The sequence below is a fragment of the Empidonax traillii genome, unplaced genomic scaffold (assembly GCF_003031625.1).
Source record: "Empidonax traillii isolate 1590-97213 ecotype Southwest subspecies unplaced genomic scaffold, ASM303162v1 scaffold172:size1107868, whole genome shotgun sequence".
Lineage (NCBI taxonomy): Eukaryota > Metazoa > Chordata > Aves > Passeriformes > Tyrannidae > Empidonax > Empidonax traillii.
Genome location: NW_020955365.1, coordinates 705,821 through 720,332, shown reverse-complemented (window position 1 = coordinate 720,332; position 14,512 = coordinate 705,821). Strand labels below are relative to the sequence as shown.

Below are 14,512 nucleotides of genomic sequence, written 5' to 3'. Positions count from 1 at the left end.
GACCTTGTCTCCTGTACCCACAGAACTGCCTGAAAATCCCAAGGCTATTGCTTGATTTGTTGGTACATCTCACCTTCATTGCATTATGAAACTGGATTCTTTATCTCTGGAAAGAGTATTTCTTTTCCAGTTCAGTTTTTTTTGCTTTGGCTCAGGTTTGCAGTTGATTGTAGCTTATGCCTGAAGATGAAGAGACGTTTTCATTACAACTAGGATTTCGTAATGCAAGATGTAAGCCAAAGACAAGACCATTGGCTCGTATCCAAGTTTGAGAGAAGCCAATACTAGCTGTTTCACAAGAAAGACTTTGTTAGCAAGCAATTGGGATATAAACCTGCTAGGCAACTTTATTCTTAACTGCTGTTAGGTGGTGGTTGGCTTATGTCCTCAAACTATTTCTACCAAATCTCAAATTTTAGGTAAAGACAAGTGTCTGTGTTGCTAGATCTTTGTTTTGTTTTGTATATCTGCGTAACCTTTGTTCAGTTTTATTTAAATCTGTAAGTCAGCATTTTAATTAATTCTTCCTTCTAGTTTTAACATTTATGCTGTTTGCCAGTGATTATTTGGGTAAATCTTTTGATTGATTGCATTACATTCATTCAGAAATCGATAATTAACTTTAGTACCTCAAATAATTCATAATTTCATTTACTAGTTCTGTTCTTGTTCAGTTAGTATACTGATTTAGCTGGTTTGCTCTGACCCTTTCCACAGTTATTTCTAGTTTTAAATATTTTTTCTTTTTCATTATTACTATTTTGAAATTATTTTTCCTGAAAAGACACAATTATTTTGCTGCTCATTCAATTTTGCACATTAAGGTACTGTAGACCAATGCCTATTGGCCATTACCATGTTTGAATTTTTGATGCGTTGAATTGGTTGCTTACTTCTGTTTCTTGATCCTCATTGTCTCCTTAATCTTTAACAAAACTTGACTTTTCATCTCATGTTGGTTTGCTTTCTATAAGCTTCTTGTGGGGTGTCATGTCAAAAGCTTTTTGATTTTAAATGTCAGCTGGTTTTTGTTTAGTACTTAGCTTATTCAACACAGAGAAGTTTAAGATGCTGATTAAATGGCTTTTTTTTCTTTTTAATTGCTGCAGTTCTTTTTCCCTTCCCTTCTTTCTTTTTTATTTCCTATTGTGTTTATAGACATGGTAATACTTTTAGTTGAGACAGACTGGGTCCAAAGTAATTATATCAGTTCAGACCTTTGCAAATCCCGAAATAGCTGTAAGTAGAAGTAGCCTTTAATGGTGAAGAAAGGTGCAATCCACAGATCTATATAAAGAAAACATTATTTTGCTGTGTTTTGTGTTTCTTTTCCCTCCTTGTGAATAATGGTCCAACATTCTTTGTTTGGGCCTAACACATCTAGCTTTTAAATTAAAAATAGAAAAAGGATCCACCTTTTGGGGCCAAACCAGAGCATCTGGTAAAATCAGTTAGGAAAAAACCCTGTGGTGTAAATTCAGGGCTTTTGCTGTGCACTGGGTACCTTGGCAGTAAGAAAGTAATTGAATATATCGTTTTATGGAAGCTCTTGGGGGGAGAGAGGATTGAAAAAAATATAAAATTGAATATTCTTGTCATGTACATGCAAGTGCATTGACTTTCTTAGTTATTAATAGGCTGTATAGACAATGCCATTATTTCTGTTCTGTTCCATTCTTAGACCAGTGGTTTTTTTTCACATCATAAATTCTGTAGGTGAAACAACTGAGGAACCGTGCTGATGAAGATGCTCGCATGATTCACATGAGTATTCAGATGGGTAATGATCCACCTATTTCCCTTCGGAGAGATCTGGAGCATTTAATGCTTCTAGTAAGCACTATTTTCTTTTGAATTACTGTGGCAAATAGTGATTGTGGCTTTCATTTTTCATCTGAAAATCTGTATCTGAATGATGCCATTTTAAAATTTTTTTTCTTTAAATATAGACACTTTTCTATAACATTTCATGTAAAGGAAATTATTTACTGCCTTGCCTTCTTACATTAATGTCATTTAATTCTTGTTTAGTAAGTAAACACTGTATTATTTTCTATGTTTGAAGGGTTTAGGGGTTTAACCCCACTATTGACACTCTGATAAATAATTTAAATGTTTAGATAATTCTCATGTTAATATATTTGTAATGACAATTTTGGAAGACTCTTTTGTATTTGCTGTAGAGTAGTCTAGGCAATGTGACCCCATCAAGGCTGGTGGAATTCAAAATTCCCTAATTTCAGTAGAATTTTGACCAAAAGTGTCCATTCAAAAAAAGATCTGTTGCTATGATATTTTAAATAAAATAAAGAAAATGGAAACAAAATAAAATGAAAATTAAAATAATCATATTTGTTTAAATATTAGTTATGAAGGTTACTTAATTACACTTTCAAAAAATTGCAAACATATTTACATATTGAACAGGGCATTTTTTATTTTCTGTTCATGAATAACTTAAAAACTTTTACTACTTTTCTTTTCCAAAGGTAAAGGTTATAGGACATTTGCAGGAAGCTTTATAATGAAATGCTTTCTTAGGCAGCTCAGAGATATATAGTGAACTTAAATGAAGAACTAGAAATGAAAATTTACTCTGAGAAATTTGTATGTTCAGATAATGGGTAAGATTTCTATTCATGGTACTGACTGACTTGTAAATTCAATATATAAAGGTATGCATATGGTTATTTAAAGAGAGATGATGCTGTTCTCTTACAGCAATTCAATCTGTAATAATTAGAAAGTCAATAAAGTTTTGCTGATGTGTGCATTTTGAATTTCTCTGTCACTTGTTCCTATACTGTTATAGAAGCTCTTGTTTTCAGAGAGTTTTAAGAAATAGAACACCAGCCATGGCATGCTTTGCCTCTCAGATGTGTTTAGCTTGTCTAGAAGCAGTGCTTATTGTTGCAGTAATTGTCTTTTCTTCATATAGTTGATATTTTTCCAACTCTTCCTTTCTCTGATAGATTGCTGAATTGTATAGGAAAGACCCCTTTAATCTGGAACTTGCTCATGAATACTGGTGTCCATCGGAGCCCTTGCAGACGTCCACCATCATGGGGTCCTACCTTGGAGTAGCTCATCAGCGGCCCCCTCAGCGCCAGGTTATCTAGATTTTCTTGAGTAATTACTAGTAACTTGAAACTAAAGCAACAAAAACCCCCAAGCAACAAAGTTTGTGGTATCCTTATTACAGATAGCCTCTAAGAAGATACTGCCTTTTCTCAGTGGCTTATCTGCATGTGTCCTGCTCTGCATGGCATGATTCTTGTTGTTTGTCAATAAACTTAACAAGAAGGAGTCCTAACAAACCTCTTCGAAAATGTTGTTTAGGTCTGATTTGTTGCAGTTGCTAAATAATTCTGATACTGCTCTGGTGTTTTCTGTCTTGATAACTTCTACATACCTTTTTCATGTAAATGAGAAGTTGAATTCCTTAACTTTATAAAAAAAAAATCTTTATTAACTGCAGTTGATAGTATTTTAGGGGGTAAAAATCCGTAAGAAAATTGTCAAATAAAGTCCAAAGATTATAGTCCATAGGAGACAAAACTTAAAATCAGAATGAAGAAATTATGTAAACAGATGAAGCAGACATTCCAAAACTTATTAGACATCTGTGACGCTGTCAGCCTTAAATGCTTCTTGAAAGACTGTGCTGCATTAGGCAAAGCCAAGTATGAGGCAAATTGGACACTCCCCAAGACCCACCCAGATTACAGGCAACTTGAGCTGGGGCCATGTGCAGTCTGCAAACACTCTAAGCTGACCCTGAAGGAACCACCTTGTGTGGGAGTTACTGTGCAGGTATATGACAGGCATAATGAATTCTTTCTTGATATCACTTGCACAGTGAGATGTGTTAGTAATGCTGCTGCGGAACATTTGTGAGCTGAAGTAAATTTTATCACTGGAAATACAGAAATGGAGAGTTAGTATTCTTTGCAATCCCATGAATTGTTTTGTTTATTTCTTCTTTGAACAAATGTTTTCACCTTGAGGGAGACAGGATAGACCAGTCTATAAAAGAACTTTTTTAATTGAAATTGTGATTCTACCTGTCTACCCTGCCCTGATTACATTAGAATCTGTTTTCTGACTTTTCCTGCCTAATGTTTTCCTAAAATACTCAGATTTACCTTTTTTGTTTTTTTTTTTTTTTAAACGCTGATCTTTATTTGTTCTAGGTTGTCTTGTCAAAGTTTGTTAGGCAAATGGGAGATCTACTTCCTTCCACAATTTACATCCCATATTTGAAAATGCTGCGGGGACTCGCTAGTGGGCCTCAATGTGCTCATTACTGCTTTAGTTTGCTAAAAGTCAATGGCAGTAGTCATGGTAAGAAAAGTGGCACTTAGCTCTTTCTCAACTGTTCTTTTGAAAAGTGCAGACTCGTTTCAGATGAATTGTGACTTCATACTTTCAACATTTCATTGTTGGTACAAAGAGGAAATTAGAAGGCTTTACTTGAAAGTGTAATCTGGAAAAAAAAGACAGTTTAAGTAGGTAGATGCCTGAGCACCTTATCAAGCAATTCATGTAATAAAACAACGTGTTTTTTAAAAACAGTGTCTTAACACCTTAAGAAATGCAGAATATCAATATTGCTTATTATAAAACAAAAAAATGAGTAATGTCCTAAAGTTAACTATATTTACAAAATATACAGTGTAACTTTCCTGCTCTTTTTTTTAGAAGCCCTTTGTTCTGTTAGAATGTTTTGATACATGTAATATAATAGCACTTTCTCAAATTAAGAGGTGCTAGTCAGTCCTGTGCTTTGCATTAATTTTGCATTGGTCAAATTATTAAAAAAACAACCCTACTATGAAGATCCAAATAATGCTGCAAAGATTCCATTTCATAAAACTAAAAACTTATTTGTGCTGGTTTTTTGTATTAGCACCTTTCTCTCTCAGTGAAAGAAAACTTTAACAAATAAAAAACCCCCAAACCCGAGTGACTAATATTGGAAACAATAGCTTTACTTTGAACTTTATTTTTTCCTTTAGAAAAGAAAGTTTTCCTTTTAAATTTAACTATCCTGCTTGTCACCCTGTGAAAAGGTAGAAAGAAAATCTTGTCACCTGTTTGTCATTTTTCTAGTGGAAAACATCCAAGGGGCAGGTGGCAGTCCTGTCTCCTGGGAGCATTTCTTCCACTCTTTGATGCTTTATCATGAGCACTTAAGGAAAGACTTGCCAAGTGCAGACAGTGTCCAGTATCGTCACCTGCCTCTCCGAGGCATCACACAGAAAGAACAGGATGGATTAATTGCGTTTTTACAGCTGACCACTGTTATAGTCAGTTGGGTGAGTAACCTTTCATTTGGTTTTCATTGTTAATATTTTTTTTTTCCTTGCAAGTCATCATTGTGCAGCTGTGGAGTTCTCCTTGGGCAAAAGGATGCAGAGGGAAAATTTACCTAGCAGTTGTTGTCATTTCATTAGTGAACTCCACAAGTATGGGAAGCATCAGGAATAAGTGCAATGACCAAACACACAGTCCAGGTGAAGCAGGAAGAGATGACACCTTGTTGCTGGTGTTAATGCTTTTCTTGTTTCCTTGACAGTGGTGGTGATAATGGGGATGTCTTTCAGAAGTGAGGTATATTCACAATAAATTGCTATGAAGTAGGGAAGTTCTTTGCATTTATTTATGAGTTTGAAAACGCTAAAGTAATAGTTGAATTCAAAAGGAAATGGTAAAAATTCGTCAAGGAAGCTGATAAAGTGTGAAACTTGCCTCTGGAGTTACGATTTAAAACGTCCCCAAACCAAGAGTGCCGTGAATTGGCTGGAAGAGGATTTCAGAAGAGTAAAACTGCAGTGCATAATTTTGTATTGTGAATTGCCTGTGTAATTCTGAATAGCATTCTGGTTTTGTTGACACAAACACAAGACAACACAAGATCAGTGAACCTAATTAGGCTTTTTAAAAATCATCCTTGGTGGTGTTGGTTCTAGTGGGGTGATCCTGTGTGAGCTGTAACTGGATAAATGTGAGGAAAAGGGAACTCTTAAAACTAATATTTCCTGGTATCATCAAACCATAACATGAGATGAAGTAAATTGGTTCTATGTATGCAGGGAATTACCATTTGACAAGGGTAGAGGCTTGTTCCTGTCCAGTGGTTCATCTTACAGTTTCTAGTGAGCTTACATGAGTGATGATCCTGTTGTTAAACAGATAATTGTAAGTTCCTAGCCAATGTCCAAATGCAGGTTAAGTTCATAGAAATATATAGAAATAGAAAAGTAGAGAAAACATATAATAGAGATATTAATAAAAGTCCCTTTACCGATGCTTGAAGGAACCATCTAGTGCTTAAAGACTAATTCCATGAGTGTGTGTCTACTAAAAAAAAAAAGTGAGTTGTTTTAAGAAGCTTATATTATCCACACAATTTTTCTGTTTGGATAGGCACAATTTTAGTACTCATGAGTCATTATATTGGGCGCTTTTTTAAATTAAAATGGTTGGCTTTGGAATTGTCTGCCATTCTTCTCATGTTTCATGTGCCTTCAAGTTCAAAGCAGAATCTTTGATACTGAACTGTGAGTTAGAGGTTCTAAGAATAACTTTCAAAGCAATAATCTGCAGTTTTGTTTTTTGTTGGACTCTGTAGAGTGAGAATGCTCGCCTGGCTCTTTGTGAGCACCCCCAGTGGACACCAGTAGTGGTCATTCTGGGACTTCTGCAGTGCAGCATTCCTCCTATTTTGAAAGCAGAGCTACTTGAAACCCTTACTGCTTTTGGAAGATCTCCTGAAATAGCTGCTTCACTCTGGCAATCTCTGGAATATACACAGGTATTTTAGGATTTTCAGTGCTTAGAACTATAGCATCCCACTTTGTTGAAATTGTCAGTAATGTATCTGAAATAGTATTGCATTTCCTCCTAAATTTTCTTTTGGCCATTGTTGAATATAATTTTTTTCACCTAGTTAATACTTTGGAACTATTTTGAAAATGACAGTATAACTTTATGCCTCAGAGATCTCATTGGCTCTTCTTACTTTACCTAAGTACAGGTTTCCCAACAGACAGTCCTGTTTGAACTGCAACTGCTGGTTTATTTTTAATTGCTAATAAGAAATCCTGATAATAACGACATCTCACCACCTTTGCTTCCTAATTTATGGTATTCCTTAAAATATAACGTTGTGAGAGATAATGAGGGAAATGTCTTTTCCCTAGCCAATGTAAAACAAAAATCCTTAATGTGAAAGTATTTCTGCCCTTTTGTTTCGTGTAACAATAAACGTGATGCAGATCTTTGAGGATGTAAAGTGTAAAACATATAACTCAACCTTTCAGACAGAAATATCTTGGCTTTTTACTTTTTAAGAGGATTCAGAAAATGTCTTCTTGAATCTAAAAGATAGTGAGTCTCTTTTACTCAATAGAAATGATGGAGATGCACTTTAATTATGTAAAATATGTTGTTTGTCTGTTTTCTTTTCTCTTTCTGTTTTGAAGATATTACAAACTGTGAGAAGTCCAGGCCAGAGACAAGCAATTGGTATTGAGGTAAGAGTTTCTCTGTACCTGGGTGGCTTCTCTGATCATCTGCATATGAGTTTGGGAAACACTTGCAGAGGTTGCATCTGCTGTGAGTCCATGGGAAACCTTTCTAATAGGTGCTGTGGTTTCGCTGATTTGTTATTTACTTTCAGTCCTGCTTGTAATTTCTGGAAAATTTTACTCATTTTTGCATATATTGCAGCAAAGTAACAGAACAGCCTCTAAACCCCCAAATTCCTCATAAGCACTTCTTACTAAGATTTTCCTGTTTTTCTAAACTGGATGCACTTTTGCTACATCTTGGTGCAGCTCACTTTGCTCCTAATAACAGTGGTAAATAAAAGTAAAGTGTGTAAATGTTGAGGCATATCACCTAGTAGCTCAGAAAGGAATGGAAGTGTATTGCTGAACTGAAATAACAGTAATGATGCTTTCTGACTTTTGCTCCGTTTGTGGTGAACTGTGGACAAAAATGCTAAGTCAATTCACTGTAAAGTAATTCACAGATGATGCTTTTATATTATTTGTTCTCACGTGTTTCTTTGTCCCCCAAAATTGTGATTTTTTTTCTCCTTCTGTTTTTGCTGTCCTCTTGGAAAGGTTGAATTGAATGAGATTGAGTCCCGATGTGAGGAATATCCTTTAACTCGTGCCTTCTGTCGACTCATCAGCACGCTAGTGGAGAGTTCATTCCCAGCTAACTTGGGAGCAGGTCTCCGCCCCCCGGGCTTTGATCCCTATCTCCAGTTCCTCAGGGATTCAGTGTTTCTCCGATTCCGCACCAGAGCCTACCGGAGAGCTGCAGAAAAAGTAATTTTTGTTTGTAAATATTTTTTTTTCTGAGCATGTAGTTAAAATGATTTGGCACTGTTGATGTGGCTTAGATGTTTGAGAAGCTGTGCGAGTTTGATGCAGCAAAAGCAACCTAGAGCGCTTCATAGTGTTTTGATTCTGTAAACGGGTGATTTTTTCAAGTCATGGGTCATCAGGATAAACTTCAGAGGAACCTGTATAAAGTATCCTTTAAAAGAAAGTTTATATTACTAAATTTCAATTTACTGTACAGAATTTTGCAACTTTACTATGTGGCTAATGGCTTCTGAACATTACATGGACAAATCTGCAAATGAGATTTGTCCTTTTCTAAATGTTTTTACTTCAGAAAATGTTTCTGACTTGCTGAACTAAGGAATTTGACTTTGTTTTACTATACTTCTGAACGAAAGCACATGCTAAACTGTATCCTGGAAGTTAGCTATTTGTGATCTGTTCTTAACTGTATGCCTAGTACAGGCTTCTTATTGCTTATAGTTTTAATATACTAATATGTATATTGTACAATAGAGCCTAAAATAGGTAATCTATTTCAGTGTTCCATTTTACTTCAGAAAGAAAGCTTGGCCTTCCAAATTACTTGACATGATGACTTTTAAGCGTTGTTGTCATGACTGTCTAATTCTGAAATACTAGCCATACTTCTGATCCAGTACATCACTGCACTGCCTGTTGTATACTTTGTCATCTCTATCTTGCTGCAGTATCAATCTTATTCTGTGTATGAGTTTCTCTTTGTTTTGTGTTTCTCTGCAGTGGGAAGTAGCTGAGGTAGTCCTGGAAGTGTTTTACAAACTGCTGCGGGACTATGAACCTCAACTTGAAGACTTTGTGGACCAATATGTGGAGTTACAAGGTTGACTTTTCATTTGTTCATTGACAAACAGAATTGTAACTTGTTTTGCTCTGTTGCCTCTATCTTAGGATCTTGTTTAATATTGCAAATAAGCTGTTGGAAATTCAGACCAAGGGTTTAAGATAGAAAGATGTTCAAAAACTGTCCACGTACTGTCCGTATCTGCCTTGTTGATTCAGTAGGGCTTCATGTACAATGTTTACTACTTCCCTATCTCTACTAGGAGGATAACTTCTAACTCTTTCATTTTGGATTTGATTGAAAAGCAGCATTTGACACTTAAACAACACCTTTGTTTTGGGCTTGTTCCTCTGAGTTTCTTTGGTCTGTATCCAAATCATGACTATTCATAGGGTTAATTTAAAGATGTCATATTTGCTATATCCTTTAATATTAATATTATTGATATATTAATTATTCAGAGTAGACAGTACAGTACAATTATGACCTGAAGTCATTAAATTCTGGACAACTATTCTTTAAAAGGCCAAAGTAGATGACAGTTGCCTCATTATAGGAAATTTAACTCTTATTTGGGATCCAGATTTTGTTTTTCTTAATACAAAGTTTCTTAGCATGAATTCCATCCTGATGCCTATAGATTTGCTTGTAGCAGTACAGAGGTGTGAGAACCACTTCTAAAGTGAAAACAACTTTAGACATGCTTCTCAGTGAGCACATCTCAGTTTGAAAGGCCTCTGTGCCTCATACTTTGACAAACAGTACTTGGTAGCATAACTGGCTCAGTAAATTTCTTTTAGCTTGTTCCTGTCCTCAGCTACTCCTCCAGCTTGTATGATTATTGTGGGTTACATGATATATTGAAGAAACAGGTTTATCTCCTTTTGACTAGATTCATTTTTTTGAAGGGATTCAGTATGTGCAGTGGCATGGCATGTTTTTTGGCATGTGACAGAGCAGCACAGACAAGGAATGAATGGAAGAAGGGGACTGTTTAGGCTGATGTCAAAAGAAACTGTTCTCTCATTCTCACTTGCATATTGAAAAAGAGTCTTACTGTTCTACTTTTATCCAACATTGTTTACTAGGAGACTGAATAAATCAGAAGCATTAGTCTTTTATTTCATATCATGAAGATTTTTGCATTTTAGGCTAGTAGTTGCAATAGACATCCACGTGTGTGTACACTATGAGCATCAGGATTTTAGTGGACCTTCTCTTTGACCGGAGATGCCTTTTCTCTCGTCTTCTTGCAGACTGGGGGGATGTAAACTTTTTCCTGTTTCTTTTTGGTCTTACAAAACCATTTAATGTAGCTCAGCTCTGGTGTGGTATGCAGTGCTAGCATTGATTTGAATCCAACATCAGATCTACTTGGGGAAAGTCTTAGCTGGTTAAAGCTGAAATCATGCTGTTAGATATTGAAAAGTTGCCGTTACAACCCTTCCTAAACTTCTAAAATTACCTCAATGGCTTCTCTATATAGAAAATCTCTGAAGACTTTGTATGCAAGATGTTTAATCTATTTAGATGTTGCTTACAACATCTAAGAGCTATTAGGTTTTGTAGTTTATGCTAGTTTGGGTAATCGAAGGTTTCTCTAACAGGGATTTGTGTTGTGGTTTTTTTTTTACCCCCTCTGTCTTTAGGAGAAGAAATAATAGCATATAAACCACCTGGATTCAATTTGATGTATCATCTATTGAATGAGTCCCCAATGCTGGAACTTTGCCTTAGTTTGCTGGAAGAAGGGGTTAAGCAGCTGGATACTTATGCTCCGTTTCCTGGTATGTGCCTAGAATTTATTTTTCATGTGAAGTTAAAACGTATAATAAATAAGATTTAAAGTTGACATTGCATATCTCTACCTTGATGTTGTTTCTCTTGTGTGTAAAAATTGTGTTTTGGGCGAAGTTTTCCTACTAATAAACAATGGACAGGTATTTCCTTGTTGCAAGGCTTGATGAATGAGCTTTATGAATATTATCTATTTAGCTGCTCCTTTGTATTTCTTATGTTCTTTGTGCAGGGAAGAAGCACTTAGAGAAAGCTGTACAGTATTGCCTTGCACTTCTAAACTTAACCCTGCAGAAGGAGAACATTTTTATGGATCTGTTGCGGGAGAGCCACCTTTCCCTTATTGTCACACCACTGGAGCAGCTGCTTCAAGGAATCAATCCTCGCACTAAAAAGGCAGATCACGTGGTGAATATCGCTAGGTATGTGCAAAGCGCTAAGAAGGGAGGAGTTTTGGAGGCACAGAAGTGTTTGGTTCCTGGGTTCCTTTCATTAGATTGACTAGCCAATGCTTCTCTTTACACAGAACATCTCATGAATTATTTTTTATGGTGGGGGGGAGATGTTTTAACAGGTGGTATGGTCTGTGATTGTCTACTGCAGGATTGAGATCTGTATTTATAGTTTTTCCTTTCTGAACTCCTTCCCCCCACTGTCCCCCGCCATGATTTCCTCCTGGCTGCATTATGTTTAGTAATTCCCTTGCATATAATTTTCTTTTTGCCCCAGACTTTGATTGTCATAGAGTGGGAAAGGTAAGCTTCATTCGGTTGCTATTGGCCACATACTTTACAGTGTTGTCCATTAGTTACTGTTTTAAACATATCAAACAGTAATGAAACTTGGTTTCAAATGTGAAATTTCAGGATTTCCAATTCTCATTGACACCTGCTACTTTTTAGTTTTATAATAATTTTGTAGACAAATCAACATTTTGATAACTAGTAGAATTGAGTGCATAAAAATGCAGTGATATTCTGACATGGAATGCATTAAAATATTGAATTCTTTCTGTATATGTGTTTTGCCTTTCATTTATATTTCTTTTTTACCATAACAATAGTCGACAAATAGTTTTTAAAAATATCCCTTTAAAGATCTTTTTAATTTTTTTAATCTTGCATATTTTGAGTACATGCAATAGTTGATTTTACCTAATTTTGGTCTTCAGTGATGCTCATTTCTGTGTGATCTGAAGGTATTTTCTCCATGTTTCTTGTGCAAGCCTGTGAGCAGTTGTCTTAACTTAGCTTGCAGTGTTTAATGTAGATTTTTGTTAAAAAGAATGGTAAAAATTCCAGGAAGGGTTATTATCCCTGCTCAGCATACTCCTCTCTCCTGATGGAGAAGTGTTGTTTCTTGTAGAGTGAAATTTTGTTTGTAGCTTTAGTGTTATCTCATGTAATATGATTTGTAAATTTTTTAGTTCTAAGTGTTGTTTAATTTCTCATCTGTGCATTACCATCTTGAAATAGTAAAATCCTCAACAATTTCATTACAACAAGCTTGTATTTTTAAAGGTATCTTTACCATGGAAACAGCAACCCTGAACTGGCTTTTGAAAGTGCCAAGATTTTGTGCTGTATTTCTGATAATTCCAACATCCAGATAAAGCTAGTTGGTGATTTCACACATGATCAGGTAAGAGTCTGGTTTTTTGAATCTGGAAAGTGATGGAGAAGTACTAGTGCTCCATCATGTTATTTTAAAGGATAGGTCTCTCCATCAACTATATTAAAACTGTGTTTTGTCTTATATCTACTTACCTCTAAACAGTCTTTTGCTTTGGCCTTGTGAAAAACAATTATTTCATTAATAGAAAAAAACAAAATCATGAATGTTTGCAAGAAGGGAAAGGACAATATTCTCTGAGAAATGGAGACTATTTTGTAATTTTATAGTCTTCAACCTGTGTGAATAGTTTAGCATGTTTTTTTTTTCTGTTTTGTGGCTAGCTGCTAACCTATGCTTAGAACAGCTGTGACTCTCAACTTCTGCATATTAACCAGGTTGTATAATTTTTGTCTAGAACTTCTGTCAACTTATATGAAAAGTATTGGTTTTAATACTCCTAAAATTCTCTTTGTTCCCATCTTTCCATTGTTGAAAACAGAGTATTAGCCAGAAGCTGATGGCTGGGTTTGTGGAGTGTTTGGATAATGAAGATGCAGAAGAACTAATTAATCCAGATGAAGGTATGTAAAAGTCTGTTTTCAGAAGACAAATATTTAACATCACTTTGGATGTACTATTTAGAGCTGTATTAATAGTAATTTGGAATTTTGGTCTTATATCCCTCTGCACTAATATAATTTGATTCCTTAAAATTCTTTTATTTAACTTGAAGAGTGAAGATTATTCTGTTAAATGGATTTCTTCACTTCAGTATTCACTTCATCTGTTTTTCTTTTTTTTTTTCCCCTCCTAATCAAGAGCTGGAACCTGAAAAGAAGCGGGCACAAATCCACCATGAAACAAGGATCCATATTCTGAATCTCCTTATCACCTCTCTTGAGTGTAGTCCTCCCAGCCTTGCTCTGTATCTCTTGGGATATGAACTAAAGAAACCTGTCAGCACCACAAATCTGCAAGATCCAGGTATGAAGAGAAGTTGATCTGACACAATAATTAATTCTGTTTCCAGCACTGAAAAAATTTATTGGAAAATTCATGGAGAAAAGCAGTTCCTTTTAAATTTAAAAATTAAGGCCTTATTCAAATCCTCAAAAGCTAAATTAAAAGATCCATTGATACTCAAATGCAGCATTTAAACAACTTCAGGATTTAATCCTTTGGTTAAGTTGGATTTTGAAACAGATTTGAAATGAGAATTGTGGAGAAAAATAATAATTTAGAAATTAAACATTAATTTATTTACTACTTTATGCAGAGCAGTAGTGTCCTCAGTATAAAGAAAATTGATGGGAAGATACAAGAAGTACGTACATATGACAACATGGGAATCTACAAAGCAGATTGCCACTTTGAACTAGTTACACTACTTGACTACTGTCCTGTCCCTCCTCAAACTCCCATTTAAAATTAATTACAGGGAAGAAAATCAGTTTTGTTTTTTTAATGTTGTAGAGTAAAACCTTTTAGAACATGTGGGTTTTCATTCTACTGCTAGAAATATGTTACTATATTTAAATATTCATGCTGTAGATTTATTTGTATTACTATCTGTATGTGAGAATATGAACTTTGAAGCAACAAGAGTGGCATTTCTAAAGTTTCTTGAATCGGTGAGAATAACAGCACATTAATGTGTGTCTTGTTTGCCTCCTCAATTTCTAACTTGTATTCAGTACAAAACAGACATTGATAAACTTGAGCAAGTCCAGCAGGGATGGTCGGGGAGTTGGATTACTCAGCCTATGATGAGAAGCTGAGGGAATGGGACTTCTTCAGCTGAAAAAGAGAAAGCTTTGAGGGGACCTACCAGTAGTCTTAGAATGCCTACAAAGGCAGTAATGAGAGGATAAAAGCAGACTCTTCAGAGGTGTGTGTCAGAAAGATGAGAGGCAGTTGG

General features: G+C 35.4%; 1 protein-coding gene across 2 annotated transcripts in view; it reads left to right on the top strand.

Annotated features, from left to right (window-relative positions):
- The window catches only part of NUP205 (nucleoporin 205), a 50,109-nt gene that overhangs the window by 13,770 nt on the left and 21,827 nt on the right, over positions 1–14,512 (top strand). For both annotated transcript variants that reach the window (XM_027885798.1, XM_027885799.1), the window contains 13 exons: positions 1,717–1,833; positions 2,973–3,110; positions 4,194–4,344; positions 5,113–5,318; positions 6,635–6,817; positions 7,488–7,538; positions 8,133–8,342; positions 9,123–9,222; positions 10,833–10,970; positions 11,213–11,402; positions 12,501–12,621; positions 13,094–13,175; positions 13,414–13,578. In XM_027885798.1, coding sequence (XP_027741599.1) covers positions 1,717–1,833; positions 2,973–3,110; positions 4,194–4,344; positions 5,113–5,318; positions 6,635–6,817; positions 7,488–7,538; positions 8,133–8,342; positions 9,123–9,222; positions 10,833–10,970; positions 11,213–11,402; positions 12,501–12,621; positions 13,094–13,175; positions 13,414–13,578 — 1,852 coding nt within the window. The remainder of the gene's footprint in view (positions 1–1,716; positions 1,834–2,972; positions 3,111–4,193; positions 4,345–5,112; positions 5,319–6,634; positions 6,818–7,487; positions 7,539–8,132; positions 8,343–9,122; positions 9,223–10,832; positions 10,971–11,212; positions 11,403–12,500; positions 12,622–13,093; positions 13,176–13,413; positions 13,579–14,512) is intronic.